The sequence below is a fragment of the Thermobia domestica genome, chromosome 12, assembly GCF_964235325.1.
Source record: "Thermobia domestica chromosome 12, izTheDome1.hap1.1, whole genome shotgun sequence".
Classification (NCBI taxonomy): Eukaryota; Metazoa; Arthropoda; class Insecta; order Zygentoma; family Lepismatidae; genus Thermobia; species Thermobia domestica.
In genome coordinates this window covers 117,667,194-117,685,591 of record NC_137465.1, presented here as the reverse complement: position 1 = coordinate 117,685,591, position 18,398 = coordinate 117,667,194, and the positions used below count along the sequence as shown (strand labels likewise).

General features: G+C 36.2%; 1 protein-coding gene across 2 annotated transcripts in view; it reads right to left on the bottom strand.

Annotated features, from left to right (window-relative positions):
* LOC145666605 (calcium/calmodulin-dependent protein kinase type IV-like) overlaps positions 1 to 18,398 on the bottom strand; it is a 326,462-nt gene that overhangs the window by 133,508 nt on the left and 174,556 nt on the right. For both annotated transcript variants that reach the window (XM_081734012.1, XM_081734011.1), the window contains one exon: positions 3,099 to 3,167. In XM_081734012.1, coding sequence (XP_081590138.1) covers positions 3,099 to 3,167 — 69 coding nt within the window. The remainder of the gene's footprint in view (positions 1 to 3,098; positions 3,168 to 18,398) is intronic.

The following is an 18,398-nucleotide window of genomic DNA, read 5'->3' as shown; positions in this document are numbered from 1 at the left end:
TCATAAGTGATTCAGTGTAAATTCCGTGATTTTGTTGCAGAAATCCGAACATAGAAATTCGAGCTAGTTCTTCCCTTTAGTTTGGTTTATCTTCCAAGAAACACATTTTTTATAAACCACTTTGCATATTCTTTTTTAAATGAATACCGACTGTACCTTTTCCATTTATACGAGGCAACCCTAACAAGAAATTGAACTGCATATCTTTTGATGTATGGCCATTGTTAAGTATAAGTACTGAAGGAGGGGCAGAGAATCATTTAAAAGAAAATACGATTTTCAGTAATTAAAGGGATAGGATAGTCTGAAATATTTGAAAAAAATTTAACCAGTATTTCCGGTGGCCCCACACCCCTGCTTACTGGGAGGGAAATAGAAATTATTTGTCAATAATCTAAAGAGGAACATGATTCCCAACCCACCGACGTCCGTGCTTTGTTGCTAGATTTTTTTTATTGATAGTTGGTTGATGGCTTGGCATTTTAATTTGTGATAATCTGCAATAGTGCACAGAATATTATTTTGCTAAGTCAGGTGTTTCCGTTTTGTGAACAAATAGATCATTTCGTTGATTAAAGTAAGCCAACAGAATATGTACATTTTCATACAAAGCTGCAATATGAAGGGTGGTTATGCATTCAGATGAAAGGGTCTGCACCAAGGACTAACTAACAAGAAGAAAGGTAAATGTTCAATTAGTATATCCGAAATTGTGAGTAGCGATGGTAAAAGTTAAAAATGAAAGAAATCATTTCGTAAATGTTAATATTCACATTAAAAGTATTACCCTAATGTTCATATTTCGCTCTTACGAAATAATTAATTTGTATCAAAAACTATTCGTACTTCGCGTAAATTGATCTTTACAAAAATTGATGTCTTACTTTCCTTGAGTAGAAAAGTTGGCGAAAACTTTCTTTCTCCTGATTTCCCAAATAAATCAGATAAAAAAGATCAATGAGATAAAAGAAGTTCGTTAAGCTAAAAGTCCCTAAAGCCCATTTTATGCGATGCAATTTTCTATGCAATCTTGCATGCTAAGAGTCATGCGTTCAAATTATTTCGTGTAATAATAATTAACATTCAACTTTCCATAGTAAATTGCACGTATTTCACCTTGTTCGGAGATAGAACATGTGCAATCTACCATGGAAAGTTGAATTCTAATTTTTATTACAGAAAATAATTTGAATGCATGTCTCCTAATTTTGCATACATAATTGTCTAATATCGTCTAAAGTCTACTTTCCCCTAATTTTAAAAAAAAATCATCTGGGCATTTATATGAAAATTGACATTTAATACATGCTCTTATAATATTTTATCCACATCATTGTTCTCTAACAGTATTATTTTGTAGCACAGAAATTTTGCTTTTTCTTTCAATAGTAATTTACATTTACATTTTTGTTGCATTATTTGATGACGTCTCAGGTAGCATCAGTTATACCATTTCAGGGTTTCAGTTGTCAAAGTTCTCACAATTATGTATTACTCATGTGTACTCCTTGTACTTTAGATTAAAAGTTCATTACTATAATTCCAAATGACATGACAACAAATGTTTCTCTTGTATTGTTTGCTTAATAGTAAAACAAATATTTTGGAATTAAAATGCCAAACATGAAAATTGTTTCCTTGTTGGTACTTCAAAATACAAAATGGCAATGATTGAAAAAAATGTAAAAGATAAAGATAAAATGCCGTACTTTATTCCAATAATTGTAAATACGAGAATGCATAACTGTTTAAGATATGTTGCTACTATATTCCATAGATACCAAAGTGAAAACGAGAAAGTATTTGCGAGTAAATTTGTGGGATTAAAGCCTTGTAACAATGTTTGAGAACCATTGCCTCAGGACTGTTTCGAACTTTTATATTCAAACTTCGAACTAATATTAATAGCTTCAAAATTTCAGTCTTGAAAACAGTTCCGAAATTCATACTTTTGAGCATTCCACAATTCCAAACTTTTGGAATGTTACGGAATTTGCGGAACATTCCGGAATTTCGAAACGTTCCGGAATTCCGAAATTCCGGAATTTTAGAACATTTCGGAATTAGATGAATTCCGAATTCCGGAATACGAAATCGAATTCCGAACACCCCTAACTGAGATTCAGGCATTTGTCTCACTGTTGCACCAATTTGCTCAAACCATTTGCAAAAAAATTCAGGACTCTAGCTATTTAGCACTCTTCTCACATTCAACTTCACTTCTTCATTACCAGTTGACAGGAGACCAGGTCGAACCTGAAATCTTCTTCAGGGAAACGCAATTCGACATAAGCGACATGGTCTCTTTTTCTGGACAATAACGGCCACTCCAAACCAGCAGTCAAGACACAACATTAAAGAATTAGGGTGTTAACGATTGCCCCACTCCCTATACAGTCTCAACTCAGCGCCGAGTTACTTTCATCTTTTTCTAGTGTTAACGTCTGCATTGGAAGGTGAACGTTTCGAAGTAGATGAAGAAGTAAAGCGGAATATGAAGAAAGATTACTAAATAGCCAGAGCCCTGATGTTTTTGCAAAGGGTTTGGACAAATTGATGCAACGGTATGATAAGTGCTTGAATCTCAATGGGGTTTATGTGGAGAGGTGAGGAAGGACCCAGCTACACATGTACGTATAGCTTATGAATGTGTCTTAAAAAATCAATATTTTACAGCTTAGGAAATATTATATACTGAACGACCCACGTATTCTTTCATAACATGAGTTCGAACTATAAAAAATAAACACGCTTTAAAAATGAAGAACGATATCGAAACATTGAATGCAACATTTGAAGAAATCGAAACTAAATTCCATGCATCACTATTACTCATTCGTCCAAAATTTCAGTTACACTAGCGTACATCTTCCGTAAACCTTGCAGAATTAATTTTAAAACTTCTGATTCGTATTCTTTCTGTCTCAAACAATTTAAGTAGTCGAACTGTTAGAATCCACAATTTTTCTACATGGTTCTAGATTCGATTTCCCGTAAAGATCCGCAGTTTCAAAAAGCCTATATGTCACAATTCATACGACCTAATATTAAAAGAATAAACAGTGCTGTTTTCAAAAGTCTTCTCTTGGAATACTTACGATATGAGGATGTCTTAACTTCAGAAGTACTCCGATCTCAGTTTGTACCAATTTTCGGTTAAGGCCAACCTGAGAAAGGAAAACGAGAATTAATATTCTTATAAATGACAATCTACTACAACACTATGCTTATGCATTTCTTTATAATGTACGGTAATAAGTACAGATAAAGCATACTTAAAAGAGTAACTCATTTAATCACACAATAAAAATATGGCGATGTTAATTCAACTCAATCTGTGTCTATTACCTTAGTTGTGTTAAGTTTCCACATATGTTTCATGCTATTTCAACATCATCGTATTTTGGAGTAAAATGTTAAAGTGGTAGTCGTTAGGTAAATGATTTGAAATGCAGACTGGTAGTATGCACTCATTTTATTAACATACATTGATGTTTTGTGTGCACTTGTTAAACAACTACGTTTACAAAAATATTCCCTTTCTCATTAAACGGAAGCGACTATTGTGAGTAATAATAAAGTATGACGTAATAATTCATAAGTGGTTAAGAGAAAATATAGTCGATATTCTCACCACATATATTTACTTTGTCAAATATTCTTCTATTTTCTTGGTAATGAACGAAGATTTTAATGGTTTGATTCTTAAGGTTTCTTTTCTACAGATTATTTACATAATGTATTTTACTTTGCGAAAATTAATTAAAATGTTACCAACCGGAAGTCGTAAAATGTAGAAGAACATCCGATTTCAATATATGTTTCTATATAGTAATAATTGTAAGATTTTGCGTAAAATTGTTTTTGATATGGATTCTGGGTCCGAAGCAAAGGTTTCATTTTTAACTTTACCCATTTATTACAACTGGAAGTTAAAGATCTACTTCTTCCGGTGTCAGTAGTGAATTCGTATAATCTGGAAGTATACTGTCAGTAAGAAACGAAACTTGCTTGTTTTTCTGCTATTTTGTTTTTAATTCAAAGAAAACGGGACACGAAAAATCTATTGAGGACTTCCATAAGCAAACAAACAATAGGAAGATAGTTTAAGAAGTAATGAACGTAGCAAATACAGACTTTTTATTGTTCTTTCGTTTTTAGAACGAACCAAAATGAGAGTTCAAGCACTTTATGGTAGTGAATATAGAATCCCATAAAAGATTTTAAATAAACAGACAAACAGCACGCAAAATCGATTGTTCTATAATTTTCTCTTAACTGGAAAATGTCAACAAGAGAAAAGGACATCAAACTGAAAAAAACACACGCACGTGTCGTAAAGAGTTCCTGGAGAAAGATAAAAAGGAGACAAACAGAATACATTAACCATAGTCATTGTCTTGTATCTTGGAACCAAGGATTATTCTACTGTTAAAATGCTTTATAGGAACAATAATAGAGCATGGCGTGACCACATTAACTCCTGCTCATGCTATTGTCGACAGATTGTTTCGTATCGTTTGTCTGCCGAAGTGGAAGGCCGCCGCAAAATAGCGTCTTGCATTAAGTTACGTGAAATTTGAAATTCTTTGTGGTAGCATTTATTTCATACGGATTTGCTAAATTTTACAATGCTTTTTTCTTTCTTTCTTGGATTTAGACATTTCTACCACTCCGCACCGTTTTCATGATTCGTACCATTCCGCGCCGTTTTCGCCCTCACCCAATTTATGTAGTAATAGATGTCATTGAGAGGTTGTTGAAAATATTTTTTTATGTATCTTTTATAGTCCCTTCCTTGATATTTTCTACTTTTCATCTCTCGTTCATTTCTTTCCAACAGCTCCATAACAAGGGGAGAAAAAATATTTTCACATTCGCTTTCTGTCTCCTTAGATCGAGTCTGTTGCCTATTATATTGAGAATGAAAAGATATCGACAAACTATCTGCAGGTACCAGGTCAATACTCTCGATCTATCCTGGCGGTTTTCAATGCAATAACGTGACTGCAGGTGGTATCACTAGAAATAGTTTGACTTTTTGGAGAAGGAGGGAGGAGAACTTGGACTAGGTTTAGGGAAGTTTACATTTTGGGATTCATTTATGAAATGGGGGGAGGGCGGTTGATTATAGACTTCTGCGTGGCTGACATGAGTTCGATTCTCCGTAGAATTTCTCGTGGTTTCATTCCTACTTTAAGCTATAAGTTCACATCTGAAACAACCTCAGTGTTGAAACGAAGATCAACTTCCAAGCCAATAAATGTACTTCATATGCACGATGATTTATTTGTGATGCTGTAAATGAAACAGAATCCCTGCTGACGTGTTTCCTCTTGGGCAGTAATGACTCTATTCCCAACTCTTATTGGCAAAATGCTGCTAAATTCAATGCCAAAAATTGCTAGAAAGTCAATAAAACAGGTATTAGTCAAATTGAAGCCTAAAAACGATGTTTCTTTACTTTTCTTTTCTTTCTTCGTTTTTAAACAACAAAGTATAAATGAGTAGGCCTATATGTAAACGTAATTAATTAAAAAAGAAACCACGTAAAATGACGTACCTTTTCGGAAACAAATACTGGAGTTACTCCATACAGGACTTCGCAGAATTATTCAACAACGAAAGACGAAAGTTTCAAAAAGTCATTATAATTGCTATACCGATTATCGCAAATTTTGAGTTGCGTTGAGACGCCTTCTCCATACCTCTTTTCCTCCCATGCTTCATTAAAGTAACACGACACTTTTAAGGGGAAATAAAATACACAGGTCGTACACTAAAACATATTCAATTTATCAATTACTCAACACTATGTCCTACACAGAACGTATTGCAACTAGATAGTCAAAGGTTCATTCGAAATGCCCTACTTCAGTGACGGTCAAACTACAGCACGCGGACCAGACACAGCACCCTAAAAAATTCCATCCGGCTCGCAACATGCTACCTAATATGAGGAATAAAAAGAAGAATGAGGTGTCGTTGACTTCAGCAGCAGGCAATCAAGGATGAGTAATTTGAATCATCCGTGCTTTATACCGATGATGCGACTTTGGAACACGATGACATCGCTAATTTTCATAAAACTCGTGTATTTAGAGATTCGTATAACGGTGGGCCAGGAAATTAAGTGACACTTTGCTAGGGAATACGTATTATCTGACGAATGTAAGTTAACTACAGTTCATGCAGAAATCATTACGTCCTCTTGGACAAGTCCCCACTGAACATATGATGAATTATGTGGTTAAGCATGATGGGACTCCCGCACACTTTATTAGGTCTATTAGCCGGTATTTGAAGTGAACTACCTCGGCAGATGGATAGGTCACTGTGATCTTAAACTATGGCCTGCGCGATCGCTGGATTTTTGTGTTAACTTCAGTATTACGTGTGGGTTTATCTGAAGACTCTCGTGAACGTTGAACTTCCGCTAGATGAGTAGCACTTACACCAACGCGAATGTGGAGCGAGATCAAATATCTAGAAACTTCGAAAACATGTGGCAGACGTTAATGTGACATCTTGCGAGGACACTTCGAATATTTGCTATATTTGCAGTTCAGTTTGCTCCTTTTCGTTATTCCGTCTACTATTAGAGTTTATGTTGTCTTTGTGAATCTGCCCTAATGCTCCAGTTAATTCCTTCGATGCGTACATTCCATGCCCACCTACCTCCTGTTGTTGGATTCTGTAGCCATATTTCTCACATACTTGGACGCGAAGATACTCTTTGTGTGCGGTTGGCAACATTGGCTACACATTCCTCATTTTCTTTGTTTCCAATTTCAATGGCAATGCTAGTTTATTTTGGTGCTATCCACTCTAGCACAACTCCAGAACACAGCCAAAGCCAAAACAAATAGTAAGATAAACCCTAAACTTGTTTTTGAATTCATATTTTTCTACCTATCTATCTATATCTAGATATAAATTTTGATTGTAAAACATATTCTTAACTATTGTTAAAAACGAGTGGTTAGAAATTGACAATTACGAGAGCAGAATTGGCCAAAAGTTATAGCTAACAGCTAAACCACGTTTTTACTAGCTAATCAATGCATGAAAACGCCTAGATTTAGCCATAGAGTTGCTCAATTGGTGACACTCTAAATAGACCTACATTTATATAATTATGAAATTCGAACTTCTTGTGTTTCTGAAGTGAGCGAGACAAAATTTGTTCTATTAAGTGCTAAAGTGCTAAAACCACTAATAACCACATTAAGAAAACAAAATAAGTACGTTAATTAGCAGAACAATACATTGTTTGGATCTGCACATAGAAAACAATTAGGAAGTAAAAGAGAAAAACAAATGAAAGAAGCATCATTAGCAGCTTTTATAGAACCACGTGTTTGAGTTTTTAGTGTTGCAACCGACACTGTAAAAATCTATGTATATCATAAGTGACTTAAACGTTATATTGCAAGATATGTTAATTACACACATACTTCTACGAACAAATTTGTTATTTAAAAGACCTATTCTCCTCCGAATACAAGCAAGTTATCACGACCTAAAAGTTGGACTTAAATAATCCAGGACTTTAAAGCTCAAATCGATTTCACGAGGTTCGAATTTCAGGTTCCCAAACTTGTTGTATGATCGATAATACCTAAAAGTTTAAATAAATAAAAACACAATATCAATATTATTATTATTATTGTTATTATTACTATTACTATTATTACTATTATTATTACTACTACTATTATTACTATTATCATTATTGTAACTAATAATAATAGTTGAAGTATATTCTCTAACGGTATCTTCAGAGTGCTAGGAGAATAGTTGCGCAGTTAACTCAAACACAAACGAAATTAATATCTAATCCACAAGAAACTGACCAAAACGGTTGGCAAGATGCAAAGCTGAAATAAATCTTATGGGTAATGCAAGTATTATGGAATTTGCTATTCTGACTATATTCTGACTGGTAAGTAAATCTTATCTTAAAATTAAACTGTCTTTTAACTGTTTTTCGAGTTTAAAGAAAATCCAGAATAAATAAAAATAAAAGTTACCAAAAATAATTATAATTGTCACTTCGGCTGTGTCCCAAATTCATAAAAATGATTTCAAGACATATATTTTAAACTTAACTCAAGTTGGAATATTGATAGAATTTGCTTAGTAATAACAGTTACATAGATTTTACACGGATGTCCCAAACTTAAGCATAATGACTGTTCGAGTGTATGGGGCACGAAGAACGTAAAGAAGTCACACCAAATGGAACCATCATACCACACGTAAAGGTTACACTAACACGAGATAGGTCAAATTTGAAAGAAAGCATGTTAGAAGGGGTCACACAACATAAACTCAAAACTTGGTACCAAAACTTGGCACATACCACATAAACACTGTGAGACGCACTGGCGGCATCGAAAACATTAATATGGAATATGGTCACGCTGAAGAGCCATACATTTTTCAACGTTCCATGCTCAAGATCAGAATTCTGAAGAGCTCTTGGGGTACATAATTCCACTGATCACGAAGAGCACTACAAAGCTCCTGGTATCTCCTGGGGGCGGATGGCGGGTTCCAACACTTCTTCCTAATGCGTTCAAGCATGCGGTTTAGGTCAGGAGATCGCGCTAGCCACTTGATACGTTGGATGTCTTCCGTCTCTAAGCATTCTTCCACCAGTTTGGTTTGATGAGGATGCACATTGTCATCCATGAGCAGAAACTGTGGGCCAACTGCGTCCCTTTAAAACCGCACATGAGCATGCAGAACCTCGTTTCTGTACCTCTGGCCATTGATTGAACCAGCTTCGAAGATGTGCAGGTCAGTACGACCATTCATCATAATGCCTGTCAGACCAGTACGACACTACCAGCATACCGATGCCTTTCCACAACGTTCTTGAGGTGTAAGCGATTTCTCTGTTCGCACCACATCAGAGTGCGATAGGAATCGCTGTGGGAACTGAATCGGGATTCATCTGTGAACAATACGCGGCCAATTCGTTGAGGTCCACTGATGATGTTCTCGACACCACTTTTATGTGCCTGAGTCAGTGGAATGCATGTTGCTGGTCGTCCGGCATACAGACCACTGCCACTCAGTCTCCGGTACACATTCTGGCATGACACTCTCACCCCTGAGGCAGCTGCAAGCTCCGCTGACAGTTGTCTTGCAGGCATGGTCCAGTTTCGACGCGCAGTTACGGATAAGTATAGATGCTGTTTTGGAGTTGTCATTCGTGGACGTCCTACACCGTTTCTACGGCTGATGTCTCCGGTGTCGATAAATTGTTTCCACAATCTAGACACGATACTTTGTGGCACATTGATAGCTTGTGCTGCTGCTGTCTATGTGTCACCTTTCTTCAAGTGCCCGATGATTCGGCCTTTGGTAAGCGTATCCAAATGACGCCTTTGTGACATATTCCATTAATCTAATGCAAAATTCAACTCAGCAGTACCCTCCGCTCACTACAACACTTCACTCACTGCACACACAAAGTGCGTCTATTTCGAATCCAAGCACTAGCGTTCGCTTTTTTTCCATAGGGGGCCAGGCGGATGTCTGTCATAGCCAGTACAATGGTCTTCACAAACAATATACGCCATCCACCACAATTCTTGTGCTTGCAATGATTTTCCTGACTTTAGATGCAACTTCTTGCATTGTCTTTAAGTTTTGTACACTTGTGTAGTTAACAGCATATAGTCCTTTACTATTTTTAACGATCAATATACAGTACTGTACTTGTTAACAAATTGACAACAAAGTAAAACAAAATATTGCACCAATTCTTCTGATTAGATTCAAAATTATAAATGTAATTACTATATGGTTTAGTAATGAATCTGAAGGATTCTGATTTTGAATCAATCTTACTTAATTGTTGATTGATTGACTTGAGTTAACGTTCCTTTCAGTAGCGAGGCTATATGAGACGTGGACCTACTGATCAACGTGGAATCCGAACCACATGATACATTAATTGTTGTTTATGACTGATATACTGGGATTTTACGATTAATAACCCCTTATTAAATGGTCCTGAAGTGTCAAGAAATCTGGCCAATAATGAGTGTGATCTCACAAAATAGTATCTTCGCAAACTTTGATGTAGATCTATCTTGCGCTCTTGTTTGCACTATTGTTGCATCCATGTTCAGTTCAACGTACTACATCCTATTGCACGTTTCTTCCTGTGGTGAGCGCGGTCACTCACAGTCATTTTCCAAGTTACGGTACTTGCTTTGAATCCCGCAGAACCTGTGGTATCCATTGATCATCGTTTTGACAATCCTCGATTGTCTTCCAAGCTCTTTCTCCTTCACAGGGCTGTAGCAGGATGGACATTTCAATTAAATATGTGAAATCTTCACTCAGTCCAGCTACTAGATCATTTAGTTTTATCCACACTACTCTTTACCACAAATAGTACTAATTAATTGGCTAACCTAAAATATGAATGGACTTGTGTACGCGTCCACCTAGCAGTAGTAACCAACTTAACCTATGCTCACTTTCCCAATTATCGCCGCTCACAACTCGATTCATCATCTCGTTTGCAAAGAATCAAAGACGGTGAAAAACTTAAATCTTAAACTTTTCGCTCGAATGAGAAAAACTGATAGATCTCGTTAGTGCAGGGTTGTTTCGTCACTGACACTATACGTTGAATGTTTAGCAATGCATGATTAAATAATTGCTCAGTCGATAGAAATTATACGTCAAATAAAAATGATTATCGATATATGTATGCCTATGTTTGTTGAGCACTCGAATTCTGTGTCGAGGGCGGCGGTGACTCAGTGGTAGAGGATTCACTTTAAGTGCATGGGGTCCCGAGTTCAATTCCAGCTCCAGCCAAGTGAATTTTATGGTGAACAAACACTGTGTGCGTGAATTTCCTCGGGGTTCTTCAGTTTCATCCCACTTTCTTCATTCCACCATTTCATTCATTTCTCATTATCAGCGTCTCCTTTAGCGTAGCCGGCATAACCGTGGGACGCAAAACTCAAAAGATTTCATTTCGAATTCTGTATTCGACGTGTAAGCAATTTGACCATGTTGTAGGTGTCCTAGCTAGGCCAGTAACGTGCTAACTTCTTAGGAAAACCAGGATTTCTTTCTTTCCAATTCGAAATTTCAAAATATGTTATATGTGATTCGCTGTCACGACTCTCACGAGGGGTTCTTAAAATTTCGCGTGATGGAGTAGCTTGAGCTATATCCCTTATTTTTATTGTGTACGTAAGATCAAAGAGAGCTTTTAGCACATTTCTGTGTAGATTTTTAATAACCTAAAACGGTGACTAGTTTTTTCGTGTGTGTTTGAGAGACAATTATTCAGCTCTACCACATGAAGTTCGCACAATGGGATCCTTTTAGCACTGAAGTGACGTTACAGTGTTTTCTTCGCTGATACCGTCAACGTGGGCGTTCTGCTAGATAAAAGTTTACAGTCTTCTACTAGAAAAGGTAAGCATCATTGTTCTATAAAAGCAAGCTGATCTGGGTCAGATACTCTAGAAAAAAATGCAGTGTTTAGCATTCTCGTTCCAAATAAAGAAACTGTATGTTGAGGCATTGTTTGGATATAATTGTGTATAAGTTATAATTTGCTGTCACAAAGAGAACCAGAGCAACTGTCACAAAATGAACCATATAGTATCTATAAAATGCTTAATTATGATATATTTCAAAACTCAATTATGGTTAACTTAACAATTCTTTATCTGTGAAAACTGCTTTGTAATTCAGTCTTTAAATTTGTTTCCACGTAGTGAAGTCAACTACTTTACAGAAGCCATCGTGCAACTTCATGCATTGACAAACATTATCATAAAAGTACATTCTTGTAGGTAACATACTTACTATTTCACCTCGAATACAGCTAAGTGCATGACCTCAGCATTAGTAAAGAAACAAAACGACTTAGATTCCCTAAGTCATCGCATTGAGACGCTAGACGATTAGAAAAAGAAAGAAAGAAAAAAAGAGGAGTCTGTATCCAACCCTAGATCCGGATCTAAATATTGAAGTTATACTGAAGTATACCATATGAAGTGTTTACCTTTCGTGCATGGCGTCCTTGGTTCGATCCCAGCTCATGCCAAGTGAACTTTGTGGTGGACAAACTCCATGTGCGTGAGTTTTCTGGGGGTTCTCCCGTTTCCTCAAACTTTCTTCGTTCCACCATTCTCATCATCACCGTCTCCTTTAGCCTAACCGGCATAACCGTGAGACGTAAAGTTTCCATTTCATAGCATAACCGCATACTGAAGGTATATTTAAAAATATAGGTTATGTAATAGCATTTTGTAGATTGTAAATGGCTCACTTCCTGCATTTTTGACGTTCTTCATTTTCTCATCGTTATTCAGTAAAATTTTAAAAAGTGGGAGAGGGGAGCTTAGTAAAGAGTCTGAAGAACTTGTTTATGATCCTGGTTGGAACAAGACTACCGAGTTACTTATTACAAATCGTATCTGCTGCATACAATTCATTTTGCATTACACGTATGAAATAGCAAACAAACGAAAAAGATAAGGTATTGTTTATCTTTTAATTCATACAGTATATCAGTGTTAATTTACTAGTGTAACACAATAACATTATCTGCGTCACATATAGGACTCTGACGTAACAATCTCTTCATGTAGTTGTACACGCATCGTAAATGTCTGAACGTTATGTATGCTAAAGCACAATCAGTTAGCACAATAAATATTAAATGCCATTGCACTCTTATCTCAGTTCGTTTTTCCACGGCAGTTCAAGTACAATATACCTGTACGTAGTTTAGTGTCAACATCAGGTAAACAGCTTTAATACTTACAAACAAACAATTATCAGAATGTTAGCTGAATTTAACTCATCAGTCAGTATACTGGAATATACAACCGGGAAAAATATATGCAAAGACTGATATTCTTCATTTAAGACTTCTAATATTACTGGAGGTCTCAAGCGTAGAAAGACTGTCCGTCCGTCTGTCTATTGACATGTATGGGTGTAAAAATGGTTAGAAATAGCAAGAAACTTTCTTCTTCAATCAATCCAGTGTCCCAAGAATAGATTCCATTTCCTCCATTAACCCTCTATGTGAAATGGAACTGGTAGAAATCAATGGACATTTCCTTTTTGATCAAATGTTGTAATTTAAGAATACATCCCATAGAACTAGTCTTCAATATAACTCATACAAGGGCCGTTCGGAAAGTAACCTCCGATTGGTTAAAAAAGAAACACCAAAGTAAATAAGATGAATTTATTATATACATCTGAAAACTACTTCTTTGCTTTATTTTTCAACATTAGTTACTATAAACATTTAAGCACTTATCATATCTCCGCACTAGCTCTGACATTTCCGCCTGTGCCTTGAGCCAGCCTGTGACCACATCTTTCAGCTGCTCTTTACCAAAGCGCTGAGATCCAAGCAACTTCTTCATATGCACGAAGAAATAATAATATTATCACAATTTGTGGAAGTTCATCGGAAAGCTCCGAGATTGTGAAACGTCTCAGAACTTTTCCATCAATTTGCTGAACAAGTTCTCAGTGACCAGTGATGGCCTGCCACTCCTCTCTTCGTCATGAATGTTTGTTCGTCCACTTTTAAATGAACGAACCCATTCATGAACAACTCCTTCATTCATCACACTTGATACAGCACAAAGTCCCCGATTAATAGCTGCTGCCGAATATTGTTTCACCGTAAGAAAACGTATAACATCTCGCACCTCGCACTTGGCGGGATTTTCTATTGCAGCACACATTTTGAGATGCTACAAAAGTGAAACCAGTAACCACACAACCTTTACTCTACCACAGCTAGATGCAGACTGATCTACTGCGCACGTTTGTGCAAAGATGGTGGTGCTGCCCCCACTACTTCACACAGTGATCAATCGGAGTTTACTTTCCGAACGCGCCTCGTACAAAAAAAATCTCAGAAAAATATTTCTTAGTTACGGAAATACAAAGCTTCAAACAATGCAAAATGCGCTGCTTACGTCACAGCAACAGAAACAAGCAGTTAGGCGTGACGTCATATATGGGTTTCCCTCTCTGAGCTGTACTGAAAGCTTCAGGGAATCCTTTTACATTACGGTTTCTTACTGTTTATAAATAAATTTAGTGGAATAATGAAAGGAAAAATGACAAAATAAGTAAGATACTTCTTGTATATATAAAAAAAAATATATATTTAATAAGTCATATTCTCCTAGTTTAAAATACACTAAAAATGATATGTAATATTTTATCATTACAAATATCTTAGATACATACAGTATCAGTATATCAGTACAGTAATCACGTACAGTATATCAGCATAACTATTTTATTTGTAACTTGATTTGTAATTTGTATCAGCATGATTTTATTATATTATTGAACCATAAATATTAAATATCTAACTACTACATCAATTTAATTTTAAAATAAACCACGCACAGATTGAGAATAAACCCCATATTAAAGCTACAAATATTGCTTTTCTTTATTTTGAACATTTGACTCCGAGTGCTTTGAAAGTTCATGTTTTATTGGCGCCTATACATTCCTCAAACTCTTAATTGTACACATTGAAAGTTTGTCGGCAACATATTATAAGTGTGTACCTCCATGTTGTTACGTTTACAACAGCGTTGCCAGATCTAGCATAATGATGCTAGATCTAGCATAATTTGCATGTCTTTAACATCTAGCATCTTGCTTTTAGCATTCTGCCCAAATCTAGCATAATTTCAGCAAGTTTATCAAAAAGTCGCAAAACCTGGAGATGAGAAAGAAGTTAGTAATGGGGAGAAAAAGAACGGCAGAAATGTATCCTGTCCCATTGATTCATACAATCAGTAAACCATACAGGCAGCCTTATTGTTCGAAGCAAGTTCGAAACGGCAGGAGGTCATCCCTTTACCGATACCTTTAGAGAAGAGGCGTGGGAATAAAAACAATTGTATTTCTGAGTTTTATTGCAGATGGTAGCTTCTTGATGAAACATATAGCACACAAATGCAGGTGACTCAAAGGCCTTTCGGCATGTTTTTGACCCAGTCCACCCCAGAGATGCATTTTTTTTGATAGCTCCAACCAGGGTTTTCTCATCTTTGACTGCGAGGTCATTTTCTTTCAAAATATGTAAACAAACACTTTGCATTCATTTATACGACATATTTTTCTTTCTTTATTCATCTTAGAAGCCAAAAGGTGTGAGTCTGGCAATGACTGCACTAGTTTAGTTGAGTTACAAAGATTTGGTGCGTGAAGTATTGAGTTCTATTCTCGTATTTTTGCGTTCTGCGTATTTTACGGTACGTTATCGCATCTCAACTTTGGTTTTCTTTTCTTTAAAAACTTCTGAATTAGTAATTATGAGGATCTAGCATAATTTGACCGAATCTAGCATAATTTCGATCAGGTTTTGGAATAATTCCGAGCTGTGAGTCTGGCAACGCTGGTCTACAAATATAGCACTTTCTGCAACAAAAAAGCTCCTAATGCCTTTTAAAACATCCGTATCCCACTACATACTTTACGTGGTTTCTACCATGTACTCTATATATTAGTAATTGGTACCACATACCACTGCTACAACTATTCTTACGTTAATGCTATAAGAATCACATTATATAGTCTCTTGACTGTTTCACTGTATTTCCACAAGGTAAATGCTTTCGTGATCACCATATTGGTTTGGAGTTTAAGGAAAGCTGTAACAAGCAGAAAGATGCTTAGACTGCCGAAAGAGCATCATAATAAGAACAGTGCTCGATTGTTTTCTTTTGAGGTTGGCGCCAATTATCAAAACTAGGCGCCATAACAATATAAATACAGAGTTGCCAGACTGCATCTCTATATTAATACTAGGTAACGCTTTCTGATTGATTTCTAGGGTGAAAGCATCACTGACGCACTAACTTCTGCACACGTTTCCTTTCGGGTTGATGGATGACCAGAACGAGAGCCATCCAAAACACTTCTCAGGAGAAACAATTTCTTCTTCCACGTAATCAAAGTCTGATGATTTGGCGACTCCTTATCGAACTGTTCACGAAACCTATCCATTACATACGGTATATTTTCGTTGTTGTGTTTGTGTTCATGGACCAGGCCCGAAACCAGCCAAAGAGGTTTCGGGGGGGCATGAAGACGTTACGGGGGACCAAGTCATTAAAAATTCTCTTACAAATATCTAAATTGTGCTTTTGTATTGAGGTCTGGAGGGGCCACGAAAAGTTTAGGGGGCCAGACCCCCCTAGCCTCCCTCTGATTGCGGGCCTGTCATGGACCCACACACTTGCCACTAAGCACTCCTTCAAAGTGAAGTCACTGGTGTCTGCGATTGTTGTTCACCAAACATGGAAAGGCGAGACAATTCTCCTCCCTTCTCGAGCAGTCACCTGGCAATTACGTTGTAATCACGGGGAAATTCACGTGAGGAGCACTATTGCCATATCAATTATCAGAATTTAAAGTTCAAATCTTAAATATATTAACATCTTACATTGTTGCACACATTTAGTTCGAGTGTAAAAGGACTTTCTGGCTACTCTGTATAATTTGACATCAGGCCACATATTTTGGATTTAAATTATGTAGGCGTCAGACAGACTAATATTTCCGGTCGTCATGGCTACCTGGGGCTTTGGATTTTTTGAACCTGAACAAGAGGAATATTAGAAGATAAGTCTATCTATTCCACAAATTCATTATGTATAACACGTGTTTTTACTTTGAAACTTCAACTTCTTTTCAACAACCTCACACGAAATAGTGTTCTCAGCACGGTAAGGTTTCTCTCAGCGGCTCTGAGTGTGAATAATGTTTGATACATGGTGGCACACTTGCAAAAGATTACATCGTGAAAGCATTGAGTTTTGTACTTTTTCTGAGATCCACGAGGAAAAAAATACAACATATAAGGAAACGTTTGAAGCGTTCACTCGCTTTTGGTTTCCCTCATATTGCATCACTTACTGGAACATAATATTGTGTTTATTACTCGTCACATCACGAACATTCGTTATTAGGGGACACGGTGAATCAATGGTGGTGCGTCCATCTTTGGTACGAGGGGTCTCTAGTTCGATCCTAGACTAGATGAGTTTGTGGTAGACAACATCGTTTTCGTGGGGTTTCTCGAGATTCTGACGTTTCCTCCCATATGACCATTCCACCGATTCTTACATTATCATTCATTTCCTTTAATTATCCACCCCCCTTAGCACAAAGGGTATAAGCATGGGATGTTCAACTGAAAGATTTCAATTCATTTTTTCTTCTCCTTATAGAGAAAAAATAAAAAAATTAAAAAAAAACATACAAACACATCTTTAATTATTTTAAATGAAAAGTCGAAATTCCAAATTTCATGTTTCTCGACCTTAAGGGATTTCGAGATATGTTCATACTATTTTAACTATAACAATTGTAATCCCACCTTTTTGCTTTCCTTTTTGGAAAAATATCAGAAAATGCTGAAACACGCGTCTAGATACTATTTTAAATGGGAAATCTACATACAGAATTTCATTTTTCTACCCTTCAGAAATTATGAGATAAGAACATTTTATTAAAATTATTGACATCCTCTTTCTCCCCTTTCCAGTCGGATTTCCAAAAATCTTTCCTTTGTAATAGCTTACGTTACACCCTATACATTGTCAAAATTTTAAGTTTTTAGCTTAAGTGGTTTAGCCTGGGCGTTAATCAGTCAGTCAGTCACTCATTCAATCACACAAAATTCTTCTTATATTGACAATGCATACTCTGTGAAATATTAGATCATGTCTATTAACTGGTTAAGCCCATTGAAGACAAATACATAGCTTCAACATTCCAGAGTCGATGCAGAGAATATATAGCGATTTGGGTTAGGTACAAAAATGAATAGAAGGAAAATCCCAAAGCGACCGTAGATCAAATTGGTCTAAATCCAAACTAGAAAGTTGATTTCTGTTGTCGTCTTTAATTTTTGTGCAATTTTCTCAAGGTTTAAATAATATAATTGCTCTATCAATATTAAATATGAGTATTAAGTACTTCTTTCTATAGCAGCAGAAATGCAAGCTCGTTGATTCCTTTTCCTCTTGTTGCTAAGCAACAAAATAACTGAAAAGTGAAACTCACAAAATACGACAAAATAAAGCACAGGTAATTATTTATAGCTGAATTGTACTGTTTTCCAAAGTTTTAAAAAAATAACTAAAGCGATTTGATTTCATTTAACGAATTCTAAACTGTTCCTTGATGTTGGAGAGATAATATATATTTTATGTATAACGGGCAGTAGTGACAATGCACTGCAGAGTAAAACTAAGATTGTACAGTTACAGGGACGTGTGCAGGAATAAGTCCTGGGAGCTCGAAGAATCCCCTCCGAAATCCTGATTTTTCTGTTTAATCTA